This window comes from Corvus hawaiiensis, chromosome 6 (assembly GCF_020740725.1).
Source record: "Corvus hawaiiensis isolate bCorHaw1 chromosome 6, bCorHaw1.pri.cur, whole genome shotgun sequence".
Classification (NCBI taxonomy): domain Eukaryota; kingdom Metazoa; phylum Chordata; class Aves; order Passeriformes; family Corvidae; genus Corvus; species Corvus hawaiiensis.
Window position 1 is genome coordinate 62,445,138 of NC_063218.1, and position 13,807 is coordinate 62,458,944.

The 13,807-nt window shown below is 40.5% G+C and overlaps 1 protein-coding gene across 11 annotated transcripts in view; it reads right to left on the reverse strand.

The window, feature by feature from the left end:
• The window catches only part of NAV2 (neuron navigator 2), a 366,621-nt gene that overhangs the window by 115,920 nt on the left and 236,894 nt on the right, over positions 1–13,807 (reverse strand). For 6 of the 11 annotated variants that reach the window (XM_048306042.1, XM_048306041.1, XM_048306039.1 and 3 more), the window contains exons 4-7: positions 12,643–12,715; positions 7,399–7,633; positions 5,777–5,845; positions 2,731–2,888 (exon numbers count right to left, since the gene is read on the reverse strand). In XM_048306042.1, the coding sequence (XP_048161999.1) occupies positions 2,731–2,888; positions 5,777–5,845; positions 7,399–7,633; positions 12,643–12,715 (535 nt within the window). The remainder of the gene's footprint in view (positions 1–2,730; positions 2,889–5,776; positions 5,846–7,398; positions 7,634–12,642; positions 12,716–13,807) is intronic. The other 5 variants (XM_048306045.1, XM_048306044.1, XM_048306043.1 and 2 more) reach the window with 1 other exon arrangement.

The window sequence follows — 13,807 nt, forward strand, 5'->3', positions numbered from 1 at the left end:
CTGTGGGGAAGAGAGACTTGCATCTCTTTACATGTTCCTTTGCTTTGTGTGCACCTCACATCAAACACATGCATCCATCCAAGAACCTCTTATTTTTTGCAATGGTGCAATAATTTTCAATATTACACAAATCCTTTCCCCAAGACTTTTAGGAAACCAGTGGTCTCATGAGTAACTGACTTACAGAATCTTTTGAAAAATCTAGGTTATTTATTTCCCAGTAGCTGGCTGTTCTTCCATGCTCCATTTGCTGTCCTTTTCCTTCCCGATGCATTCTGTTTCAATTAATGCACTTTCATCGCCACAAGACACAGACGACTGACTAACAAGACAATTTGCATTTGGAGGGAAAGGTCACAGATTAATAAAAGCTAAAAATTACAACCTACTTTTTGTAAGAAATGATTCAAACATAAGACATTGAAGGCCACCTTCTATCACAAAGTGACCAATCATGCCAAAAGAGGCTGATTTTTCTTTCTCCTATTTCCTTCCTCAAAAACACACAACAGAGCAGGTACTGGGTAAAGAGATGAAAACTTACCAAGCCTGGCACACAGCACAGTCATGTGAGTCTCACTTTCTTAGGCAAAACACAGGATATGGGTCAGAAAACATGAATTGTCTTAGCACTCTGACAATAAACTTTGCCTGGCAATGTTACAATTAACTTCAAAATAAGCCAAAAATTTGTCAGACCAATTGCTTTTGTTTTTCATGGATGCAGACCAACTTTGTGTCATGATTATACTTTTAAGAAAAGTTCAAGTTCAACTTTACATAAGCTCCCTTTTTTTTTTAAGACCATAATTTATGACTGGAAATTTTGACCAGAGCAAAATTCTGAGTAGTTAATGCAACTTATGTAGATTGTCAGTCTAAAAACCAGCCTTGTTTCCTTTAGTCATTTGTAATACTCATAGGAAGCAGCTCATCTCATGTGCTTCTTCAGCAACCAGTTTATCTTTCTCAGGAGATGAATTACAGTGAGGAATGAGGGTTCCCAGAACTGACTAAAAGCAGTTGATATTTAAGTTACTCAGTTGACAAATTATTGTTATTTCTCTGTATGCATGAGGACTTCTTTCTTTTTCTCTTTTGAAGACTAAAACCAGTACTTTACTTTCCTTATTTAGTAATCTTGGTAAACTGAGAAAAAGCTAAAATACATGGAAGCCCTCTCCTCCATGCAGCGTAACAACACACCACCCATAAGGAGTAGGGATCATCCAGACAACCAACCTATGCTTCAGGACAAGACAAATTCCACCCCACCTCTCCCCAGTCTAGTACTCACAAGAAGGACAAAGAAAGAGACTGGGGAGATATTACACAGAAAAACAAGGTTTCTACTGCTCCCACTGAAACCTGTTAGCTTGTTCTCTGAACTGAAAGCCAGACCTGGTTCAGATTTAGAGACAACTATTACATGCTGATGTTACAGTTAAATCATTACTGTTTACACAATTTACCTTCTAAAAAAGCGTGGATTTACCAAGGTAGAATACTACGAAATTGTTAGCATATTATGCTAATACATTAATTTGTAATACTTAATACTTATAATAATTATATTATACAGAGGTGAATTTAATTTTTCTCTTATACAAAATCTGATCAGGGCGTTTCAGAATGTCCCTGGAGGATGCTGAGGATCCTCCACTGCCACCATAACTTTTTTGGGGTAACATTCCAAAATCTACCAACATGCTGTCCTAGGAGAACTAGAGAAGAAAGCCCAGAGTTTCCTGGAAAGAACCAAGCATGAGAACCACAGACAAGCTGACCCAGACCAGTGCTTTTCCCTGGAGCAAAATGCTCATTACAGTTATTAGAACTTACGCACGGCCAGCGAGGAGACTCGAGCCCGAAGGCTGCCACTGTCAAGTCACTGCAAGGAGCCTGTGCTGAAGTGCAGGGCTGGCCCATCTTTGTCAGCAGAATGACTTTAAGGATCCAGAACTCGCCCCCAGCCGGCAATTTGACCGTATCAGACTGGAGAGATGCGGTCAGTTCTCACCAGTCACATCCCCCCAGCCCCACTGGTACGTGTGGCACCACGGAGCTCAGAGCTACAAACTCAAGCTAATGAATGCTGTCAGATCACTAAATTAGTGAATGGACACAAGTCAGGAAATGTCATTCAAAAAAGCTCTGCATCACACACAGCACGGCTCTGAGTGTTTCTGAGGCCCTGCCACAGACATCATTTCACTGCAACATTTATAAAATGTAACATGCTCCTGCCTTCAAACACAACACTAGATGGTTCTTGAAATTAGACTGAAATTGTGTAATTTTGTATCTTACAGGATCTTCCACAACAGTGATGGAAATTAAAGCAAATGGTACTATGCATCATATAAAAACTTTGGAGAAATCTTTAGTGGTCATTTTTCATTCTTGTCAAACTACTCATCAAAATGCCTTATTTCATGATTAATTCATTCCCCCTTATCTGTGCTTGAGGCGAAATGAAAAAACATGGTTCACCAGTGCCAGGACTTTAAAGTTATTTTTTGGAGGTACCTTCAGGCCAGCAAGTCACAACTTCAGATATATTAAAGAAGGACTATAATTTTTCAAGAAGCTCCAGCTGGGTTTGGATTGCAGATGTCATGTTTACAATATACAGCTTTGAGACAGTCTTACAACTTCTGGAGATTAACAGAAAATCCAGCTTCCTCCGAATGAAACCACTATGAAGAAAAATCAAAAATTTCTGCTTACCTTTGTCATTGCTGCTTGTTGGGGTTGGAGGGGGAAGTCCAGGCTTAGATTTGTCGTAGTTGTTAAAGCTCTGGCTGCGTCGGTTGTTGGCACTGATGGAACCACGAGCTTTGGCCTCGCTGCCCGCAGCGGACACCCTCGTGGTGGGACCTGGAAGTCTGGTGGAAGAATTACAGCATGATTAAACACAGGTAGAAAGCACTCTGGGGAAGAGTCTATGGGATACCATGCATAAGCTGAAAACAAAAGATCAACAGCACAAGTATAGACTCATAAGGGTCTTTCTGCTTCCGTAAGAACAAATCAAAGAATCATCTTAGATGAAAAGTTTATGTCAAACAAGATACAGTCTGAATTGTTTTACACCAGAAAAAAAGCCCTGAGACAAAATTAACAGTCACCTGCCATAAATCTGCTGAATCGGAAATAGTTACAGGTAAATTCAGTGGAGCAATACCACTGGCAAAAGGTTAAGAGTAAGTGAGGCACTGATGTTCTTAAACCAGACTGCCGGAGACTTCGCCACATGCCGCCCTTATTTCAGAAATAACAATGAGATGGCACCTGGCTGCCTTTTCCCTTGTAGAGAAGCACATCACATCGCTGCCCTGGCAGCTACAAAGCTCAGCAGCCAAGCCCAGCAAAACTTTTACTTGGTTTAATTACTTAAGCCTATATAAATCACACAAAGCTTCAGTACCCTCTCCTAGAGTAACCACATTATCAGTGAGCTGGTATAAGCCTCTGGTTTAAACTGGGCATCTGTCTCCTCCAGCATTTTCTTACCATAGCCTGTATTTACCAGATTTACCTGATTAACTAGGAAAAAAAATGCAGTTATTTTGGAGTAAGTACACAAGCTTTTATGCTTTTCTGGCAAAAAGGAAGGTGGAAGACTTCTCTAAAAAGCCCAAGAGAATCAGGAAAGCCACTGGCATCACATCTCAGAACACTTCAAAGCCAACATTCACACACAAATCTTTTTAAAGCTTCTCTATATAAAATACAAAAATATATTTAAATAACTTGTGTCAATAATAAGATAAAAGGAAGAAGTCCCAGTTGTCAGAGAGAGTGGGGATGACCAAATCACCGCTGTGCCTCTGAGAGAAGGAAGAGAAGTCAGGAAGGAACCTGGCAGGGCTTCCTAAATAAACTGACTTCTCCAAGACTAGTGAAGAAATAGAAAATATGAAAAAAAACATGAAGAAAAAGCCAAAATGTCAGAAGCTGCATGCACATGCTTTCAAAGCTCAGAAGAGTCTAAGACACAAGGGCATCATTCAAATACAAACCCAAAAATTAATTTACAAGCTCAAACCACCACAGATTCAGCACAGCACATCATGGTTCTGAGGTTGACTTTTAGACAAGTCTCTCAAATTATCCAGCTTTTTCCAGCACTGGGGAGTGCTAAAAAGTTGTCCATACTCATCATTGCAGCAAGGGACCCATGAGAAAACCCCAGAGAGGCTCCATCCACTGTAGAGGAGACCACAGGGGAAGAAGCTGAGGGCAACCAGTGACTAAAACTGTTTGAGAACTTGAAAGTCACCAGGACAAGGAAGTTCATGAAAAGTTCATTTTGTTTGACAGGAAATGAGCTAGGTTTTCTACAAGGTACCTCAGGCCAAAGTTTTTACCCAGTTTTGAAACACTGAGTATGGGGCACCCACCCCAGAATGGCTCCCCAGAGGGCTCCAGTATGGGAGGGGAGTTTCCCAGTAGTAGGGAAGGGACAATCTTCCTGTACTGCTGGATAAAAAAAGGCTCCCCACACATATCCACACAGGTTTTGCAAAGCTGTCACATTTTAAAGTAAATAAAGCTCCTCAAACCATGTGACCACTTAAGAAGTGACAAGTTTTCCATTTGAATCAGTATTACCAGTGCCAATAAAAACACAAGAATAAAAAACCTATGTGCTAAAAACACTCTTGAAGATACCCTTTCTCTTAGACTTTTTTTTCTCCCCACTGTATTTTAATTAACTGGTTTAAGCCCCTGCTTTTGCTATTAGGTCAAGATACTTCACAGCAGTGCCTGTGAAATCTAAGGAAAAAAATCAGGTTCAGGGAGACACTTCTCTGGGTTCTTGCTATTTGGAGAGAAGGTACTGAGCTTGGAGAACACTCTCTTGAACTACTCCTCAGCACCTCTGTTAAGCAAATATGAGCTGTCAAGCCATAATTATGATCAAGGAAGAACATGAAAAGGAAACTTGGAACTTTTTAACAGGGATTATTCTGCAGAGATTCACTGTTACCATAAAAGAAATAAGATGCAGGAAATAAATCCAAATTATACAGCAGAAAAAACAATCTATACGTACTGAATAAAGATCATAAGCTATAGTTCACAAGCTTAGCAAAAATGATATGGTATAATTTACCAATGTAAAACTATATTCTAGTCAAACATTTGAATATATTATAATAGTAAAATAAACAAGATTAATAACCAGATTAATAACCACAGCAACCCTCACAATCACTGAGATGAGATGGTCAGATGAGCTGGCATGCAAGTCATGCTGGGATCCAGGGAAAAAACAAATACCTAAGAATCACTTCCAGGGAGATTACAAGTGCTGAGTGTGAGAGCACTGGGAACAGCAGGGGCTCTGATGAGCCAGAGCTCATCGTGCAGGTGATACTCTCCCCTCTAGCTGAGACACTGGCCTGATGCAGCTCAGATGGGGGATGGAGCTAGATGATCTTTAAGGTCACTTCTACGATTCTGTGATTTCAATAGTACAGATCAAAATATAATTGATACAGCGGGGAAAGAACTCCCAGAACCATGTTTTGTTCTCAAAAGCAAAAGCTCCTAAGAACAAGAAAATCAAATTATTTCCCTGTGGGCCAAAACACATTCCACACCTCAAAAAAAAAGAGAAAAAAAATTAAATCCATCTAAAACTTCCACATTTCAGCCTCTTGTAAAGGCCTAGTTACAAAGTGCTTTCAACAGGAACCCTAAACATGCACCCAGAAATATTGCAGAAGGATTATTCATGCTTTGCAGAAGATGAAGAAATGCTAACCTAGAAGACCTTTTCTGACCAAGAGTGAATCGGATGATTTTGCTTTGAGATGAGTCCCTGGGAGATGCACTGTGACAGGAAAGAAAAAGCGGAAGAGAACATTGAACAAAGAAACTTTTTTTTTTTTCCCCTTAATCCACTGAACGTAGTGACTGGTTTTAGGGAGAAAAGGGTTTTTTATTAATTTCACAGGAATATAATGCTTCTTGCCCAAGTATGACTTCAGGTCAAAACCACTACAATCTGATATTAATTAATTTTTACAGAGTAATGAACATGCAAATCTGCATGCAACCCCCAATCCTATTCCTCTCTTCCTTCTCAATCCTTTATTACATATATTTTCTGTAGAATCTGAGCAATTTGACTTTCGTACATACTAAGAAAACATGACACTGAAGATCTTCAGGATATATGTATTTTTCAATTATTTGAAAGCCAGCTCAATCTACATAATGGACTAAAAATATCAAAACAGTGTTCAGCATCTCAGCATGTTTTTGACAGAAAAGTTGCAGAAATCTCTTCAAACACATCTTTGGTTTAAAGTAATTATTTCCTGTACAAGCTTATACATGCTGTAGCAACACTATGTTTTTCAATTATACAAAACTATTGCTTACACCCAAATGAGCATAATTTGTGAAGAAAGACATAAAAGCCAAACCCAAATAACCTCTGAGTAGTGTCACTTGGAAGGCTTCAGTTAAACTGTTTATATCCCTCATAAGGCAGCACTTAAGCCAGTGTTCACCTCAATGTGTGTTAACACAAACAAGCCTCAATTTGAGATATTTGAAAATAAAAAAGCCTTCCTACTTTAGTAACTGCAAATATGATTTCTGCTTTTAATTCTGCTTCTTATCCCCAATAAACTCTCCCTGTTTTAGCAGGGGAAGGGTAAGACCAGTAGAAGGATGCACATGCATTTACTGTGGTACTGCCTCAGAAACTGCTTTTATTCCAACCTGGACAGAGCACTTCTAGTATTAAAAACATTCAAGGAATAAAACCCCTTTCTATTCATCTGTACTCTGATCTAGGAGTGCCAACAAACACCAACTAAGAAAATTATTTTTCATGTAAAGCCAGCAACATATTATTTTCGACCAAAAAGTCTAGATTTGATTTTGATTGCTGCCAGGTGTTATGAGCTCTATTTCTTTTACCCCTGTCAGAGTAACCCTTCCCTATAGTGGAAGGTAACCCTTCCATTTCTTAGTGGGGACTGAAACTCTTGTAATCTGAGAACTGAAGTTCGTTTTCATATGCCTAAAATGTGTGTTTTCTAAGGGAAACAATGTGCATGCTTTGTGAGTAGAAAGAAGCAAAAAGGAATAGTGAGAAAAACATCCTTTTAAAATCCTGTGGCTACTTGGTCCAGCAGGGATGCTACACCCATGGGGCTGCAGATTTCTAGCACTGAGAATGTATTTAAACACACATTTTGATTTCCAAAGGCACGAAGTCAATTGCTACCCAGCATTCCATTCCCAACACACTTTATTCTAGAGCAGAATGAAGGAAAGGAGCTCCTTTGGCTTTTTAAGACCTTCAATGAGAAGCAAAAAAAAAAAGAGATAAATAATGAAAAAAAAAACAGCTTTAGGAGATTTTCCCACCTGGACTGCATTTCTGGTTGTGCTTTGAACTGATGCTGCAGAGCTTGTGGGGGCTGTTGGCACGGAGTGTGGAGCGGAGCTGGCACCTGCTGCTGCGGGACCCCCACCTGGCACTGGGACGGAGGCCCTGCTTGCTGGGACGGATGGTGGTGGGGCTGCTGCTGCTGCTGCTGCTTGTATCGAGACAGGCTGAAGAAGAGGCCCAGGATGGCCTTTAGATTCCCATTCCTGATTTCTGCAAGGCAAAGTTGAGAAGTCACTCGTCAGCCATCAGTGGGGTTTTTTTCTCCGACAGTGCAGTGGGTCAGCCACTGCAACCCCAGAACACTGTCTGAACTGAGCTCCTTTGGGATATCCTTTAGGATAAGTTTCTTTCTGCACATCTAATTGGCATTACAGTTGACTGCCAGTGAGCACCAAGGACAAGTAAATAACTAATCTCTTCCCCGCGGTGACTGAGCAATGTATCACATTTCTGTTGCAGTCAGTGTTAATGCCAGCGTGCTTAAAAAGCAAGTCCCTGTAAATCTTTCCTTCAAACTAAAGTAGCTAAAAACCCCAAAACAGAACCCCCCCAACAACAATTGTATTAAGGAGAACACACTGGAAATGATTTCTCAGGCCTAAACTTGCACAAGGAGGAAACTAGTCTGGTCTCACACATATTTCTGGAATATCAGACTAATCGTTTCCACAAAGAAAATTTGATAAAAGTTTTGCACTAGCAAATATGGTTATTGGGTGACCTAGCTGTATTCAAACAGCTTTGATACTATCACAAGCCAGTAAGGGATGAACACCCAATGCACCTAAAGATAGCTTGACAGTGAATGTATAACCTTTTAAATTCCTAAATGTCATCCTGTTCTTCTGTGCAATATCAAATGCAAAAATGTAAAAGCAAACAGAAATACAAAGCAGAAGAGGTGTATCAGACCATGCACTTAACCACCGTATTATACTTAATATGCAAAAGGGCAAATTCTTCCTTGCACACAACCTTAATGTGCTGTGACTTAATTATTGAGCATGTTTTATTTCCTAAATTTAACAAGTGAATTTAAAAAGCTACATCAAACAGCTGAACTTTTGCCAGTGTTGTACAGATCACTTGAACTAATACAGCTCACTGCTGCCCTGTGAGAGAGAAAGAAGAAAAGGACATGTGGCAAGACAGGGGCAAGCACAAAGTCAAGAACCAAAATTTTCATTTCTGTTCCCAGGTCTGGCTGAAAGGTTGCTCTGAGTTTGTGATGGGCCCCACTCCATCCTTTACTCCCTCTTCCAGCCACGTTTCTGCTCACATTGCACATCTTTGCTGTATAAACAAACTTCTGCTCCTAATCCTAAACAAATCTGAGGCTCATGGTTCAAAGCTGTTGTTCCCCTTTCTGCACCAGCTTCCAGCTTTGGTGTCCTTGTCTACCTGCACCTCAGTCTACTTTCCTTTCCCAGCCACTAATACAATTTACTTTCTTTCTTAAATTTGTCTCAGCCCATGCCCATGTCCTCAGAGAATATTAGAACTTCTCTAAGTGGCCCTGGTCATCACCCAGACTCAGGATATTCCTTTCCTCTCATACGTCTTGACTCAGTTTCCCTACCCATTTTTTCCTCCCTGCAGCCTGGCCCCTCCATCAGTGCTGTCTCCCACCACTGACCCCCCATTCCCTTGTTTAAAGGATTATCATTCCCAGGGCCCTTCAGCAGACATTTTCAGTCTTCCTTTGTTTTCTTGGCCAATTTTAGTCTCTTCCTAAACAATGGGTTCCCAATTAATCCTGCCTGTTTTGCCTTTCCCTAGCCCATTCCTGCTCCCATGCAGTGCTATGCACAAACCCACCCTTCCCTCACTGCACCAGGTAGGTTCCTTCTCTAATCCGCAGGTTCTTTTCAATAATCTGTGTTTAGCTTGGGAGGACAAGGATGGAAGTAGACAATAAAGTAAAAGAGACACAAAATACAGCAGAACACAGAAACAAGGATTTCCTTATCTCCAGTAAAGAACTCAAATTACTCACAGAACTGTAAGGAAAGTAGCATTTAATCACAGGTTGAAGCATAACTAAACAGACCCAGAGGCACTGGGAAGCTTAACTGCACAAATACAGGCCAGAAGATAAAAGAAATTACCATGGGCTTGCTTGTTTAAATTTAGCAAAGCTATATGCAACTGGAAACTGATTTCCATGTGAAGTGAGAGGCAATTATAACAACAACCCACCTACGACCTGCTGCTTTCTATGGCTGCCTGTTTTCTGCTGTGTTTATCAGAAGAGCAACCTGCTTTTGACCAAATAAAGTTAATCAAAAGAAAACTTCTAGTGAGTTAAAGGAGTCTCCTTCCCTCTGGATTTGAAGCAAAACATTTTAAATCAGACTTTCAGAGGTACCTCTGTTTCTTTTATCTTAAAAACTGAGGTTAATTCTGGCAGTTCTACCCTGCACTTCATACAAAAGGAGTATTTCAAAGAGTCCTTCAGCCTCACTGCACTCTGCACATCGGCAGAGTCTCAAATGCTTCCTGCTTCAAGTCCTCTCCAGTCCATGGTCAGCTCCAGTATCACATTAAACTCAGATAAGGACAAGTATGTCACCCACCCATTCTAAATGCGGAGCCAAAAATTACTGTCCTGGATATTGGGAACAAACACTCCAGACACTTGAGAGGAAACTGGAATTTGGTTTTCACAGGAAACCCCACAAATCCACTCTTTGGAGATTTCCACCCTGAGATATCTCTGTTGGTGCCTCTTTCCCCTACACCACTGTTCCATGATGTCTTCAGCTGATCATTATCCAGCTCATCTGTCACCCAGAGGAGGTGCAGCTGCTTATTTGTGACATCAATTTGAGTTTCTACTGCATATTTATGTCCTCCACAATCTCGGCAGCAAGGAGATATTGTGTGAAGGAGAGCAAGTTTTGTTGGGCAGCTGCAATTCCAGGAGTCTAAAACCTAGCTTGGTGTGGAGACAAGTCTAAGAGCAGGGGTATCGAAAGACAGCTCAAAGAATGCACAATAAAAAATTGCAGCAAGAAGTGAAAAGGTCTGCAGCTCTCCACAGTTTTCTTTAGTAACTACAAATGGAGGTTTTAGATCTTTGATAAGGGGATGCCTTTTTGCCTCCACATTTCTGGGGAAGGCGCCTGCTTCTAGCACAGCATGGTCATCATCAGTGATGGCAGATCCTCAGCATCTCCATGGCATAAATCCATAAAAACAGACTCTCTGTAAGTGGCACGCACATATCAAAGCAGGATTTTTCAACACTGGAAGGATATGACACACGCAGTCCCAAATTATTTCAACATTTAGGAGTCATCCAAATTCCCTTTTTGAATCATTAACTTCCCTCCACACTGAAGCTGCCCTATTGAAAAATACGTGCTCTTAACAAACCCAGGAGATTTCAGTGATTATTCCCGTTTGGAAGCAATCACAACCTTTTCCTTCCTCCTAGATGAGGACCTGCCAGTGAAGTAAATAAAGTTATTTGCAGCTGACCTAGCAGGTCTTGGCAACTTGCACAGAGACGCTGGCTCTTTGGTAACAACATTCCTCACTTTAAACCATTCTGTGTTTCTCAACTCAGTTTCGGAGTGACTAGAAAGAGAAATTTACTGTTGCATTCAAGCCTTTTAACTTATTTTATAAAAATATATTCATTCCCTCCCTCTCTCTAGTTGCCATTCTCTTCCTTCAATGTTAGTGGTGGAGCCAGACAATGTTCTCATTTATATGCTGGCAGCAAATATTACCGGTCCCTTCTTAGCTTCCGTGTGATTTAATACACTAATTCCTAGATAGTGTAAAAGAAAGGGAGAAATCCCAAATCAGTGAGGCCATGGGATAACATGTATCCTGCTGGGCCTGACTTGTGACTTGGCAGGAGAGCCCTGAGCATTAATCATGCTGTCCCTTCCCCAGCACGACACTGCCAACTTTGTACACCCAGGCGGTTTTCTCGTCACTGATCTGCGATTTCACTTATATTTTACCTTCTATCACGACAGGTAAATAATGTGAAATGTATTTTTACAATATTTCCATGCTAAGGTCAAAATTGGCTTTTACAACTGACTCAGCTGCATTTTCTTTTTAATAATTTCCTGGCAAACAAACTTTCTGCTGTTTGAAGTTTTGAAAGCTCATGCTTTCTTTTCTTGACATGAGAATCCTTCAGATTGTAACTGAGCAATTGAGGCATATAATGCTGGCACCACTCAGGCAGAGCATAGTAAAGCTTCTCTTTGGAGGAAAATACTTATTGCTGTTCTAACCCAGCCTAAGAATGCACCTAACACTCAGCCTCCTCTTCTACTAGTTGTGCTTTATTCAGGTTAGAACAGTGCATTCTAAGTATCTGCTATTTTGCTGCAGCCTCCTGCTCCAAACTAAGTTTGTGAAGAGACTCAGTCATCAAATGTAACTTTGAAGTCTCACCTGATGCAACACATTCAATTATTTGCTCTGTAAAGCACTGATGGAGATGTCATATAATACATTCAGCTACTGAACCCACCTGCTTTTCCAGCATATTTAAATGAAAATACAAGTGAAAGCTGGTGCTGAGGATGACAGAAATCTGTTTGATCTCTTAATAAGATAATAGCTATACAGCTTCTGAGCCAACAGGTACCACAGATCCTGGCAGATATGCACTGGCATAAGGGAATAGAGTAAACCTAGTTTGGTTTCAGAAAAATTCTGATGCCCTTAAAAAGCAGAGTGATTAATTAGAAGTCAAAAAGTCTTTTTTGTTTTGGCTCAAAACATTTGGATTTGATTGTTTTGTGCACGTGGAAATGAGAAAAATCTTTAAAATGAGAAGAAAGTAGGATTGTTATTCAGTTAAGGGAGTAACTGAAGAACAAGGAAATAAATTTTTCTCTCAAAAGGCAAACAACTGACAGCAGTTCACTTATATCTGTAAAATACACACTGATCAATATGCAAATTATAGAACTGAGGTAAGAAACTTCTGGTTTTAAGCAGAAAGTAAAGAAGTGACTGAATTCTCATTTGGTCTCATTGATTATTGTTACAAGTCAGCTGTGTAGAAATTAGATATGTATTTTATCTACCTTTCACACTGAGATCGGGAAAAAAAGAAGTAAAGATTGTCAGAATTTTAAATTAACCTTATTAATCTCCATTACACTCGATGTTCTAGTTGCAATCACAGGTAGTAATTCAGGTTCCTCATTTAACATGAAATCTTAAAAAACCAGTGGACTCACCTTCTGCTGACAACCCCTGGATGTTAATCCCCTTAGCAGCCAAGAAACTCAGGCATGCATCTATGTTTTCAATCTGTTCAAGAACAAACAAACAAACAAAAAAATTAAAAAAAAAAAGGTGACACAAAAAGCAAATGCATTGTAATAATGATTCACTACCATCATCCACCACCCCTGAGTGCACTCAGACTTTGCATCCCATAAAAAGTCCCTTTGCTCACGATGTGGAAACCATAGCATGAAACCCTCTCAGTTACTGAGGTCCTAAATAGATTATTCCATTGATTATAAACTGATTCTTCCATGGGTCAGGGCTTTCTGTTATTTGCATTTGCATGAAGCAGGTTGGTTCATGCCCCAACCACCACAGGCAATCACTGGATTTCTTACTAGAGGGTCAAGGATGTTCTGCGCCAGGAACCGAAACCTACAACAAGTATAACAAACATGAAACTGAAAATAAACATGGAGGCCATTTGTTTGAGGAGGCAGATTGCCACTTGCTCTGAAGTTGACAGCTGGCAAAAGTTTCCAGCCACGCCAACAGTTGAATATAAAAGCTGTAACTGGAACCCCCAGCCGGAATGTGAAACACGCTCCCTCACAGCATTCCCCACGAGTCAGAAACACCAGGCCACTCTGGTCACTCGCTGAGTCCTGTCCCTCACACAGATGGTACAATGGAAACAAGTTTCATGGGATAAAATGAATTTTCACCAGGTAGGCACTTGTGCACAACAGGTCTGGCTGTCAGTTGCTACACACAGCTCTGGTTGCTATACACAGACTGGACCTAAACCCTACCTAAGAAAGTGGACTCCAGAGAGGCTGGATGAGTCAGGAATGTTTTCCACTCTATCTCAGCACTACAATGGGGATCTTGCAGTAGCCTCACACCTAATTTGCCACCAAGCTCCCACTGAAGCTCTGCTGTCATAACCAGAAGATGCAGAGAGATGCCAGCCCCCACCTTGGACCAAAGCACTTCCATGCAAAAGCCTAAGCTTGGACACCTCTGCAAGGAACAACATTTTAGGAAATACCATGTTTTGTGTGTGGTTACACAAAAAACTTTTGGATTATACTGTTGAGCAACTTTTTTATTTAACCATGGTAATCAGCAAGTGATAAAATAGAGTCTTTGTGCTTGAACATCTCTCAAACA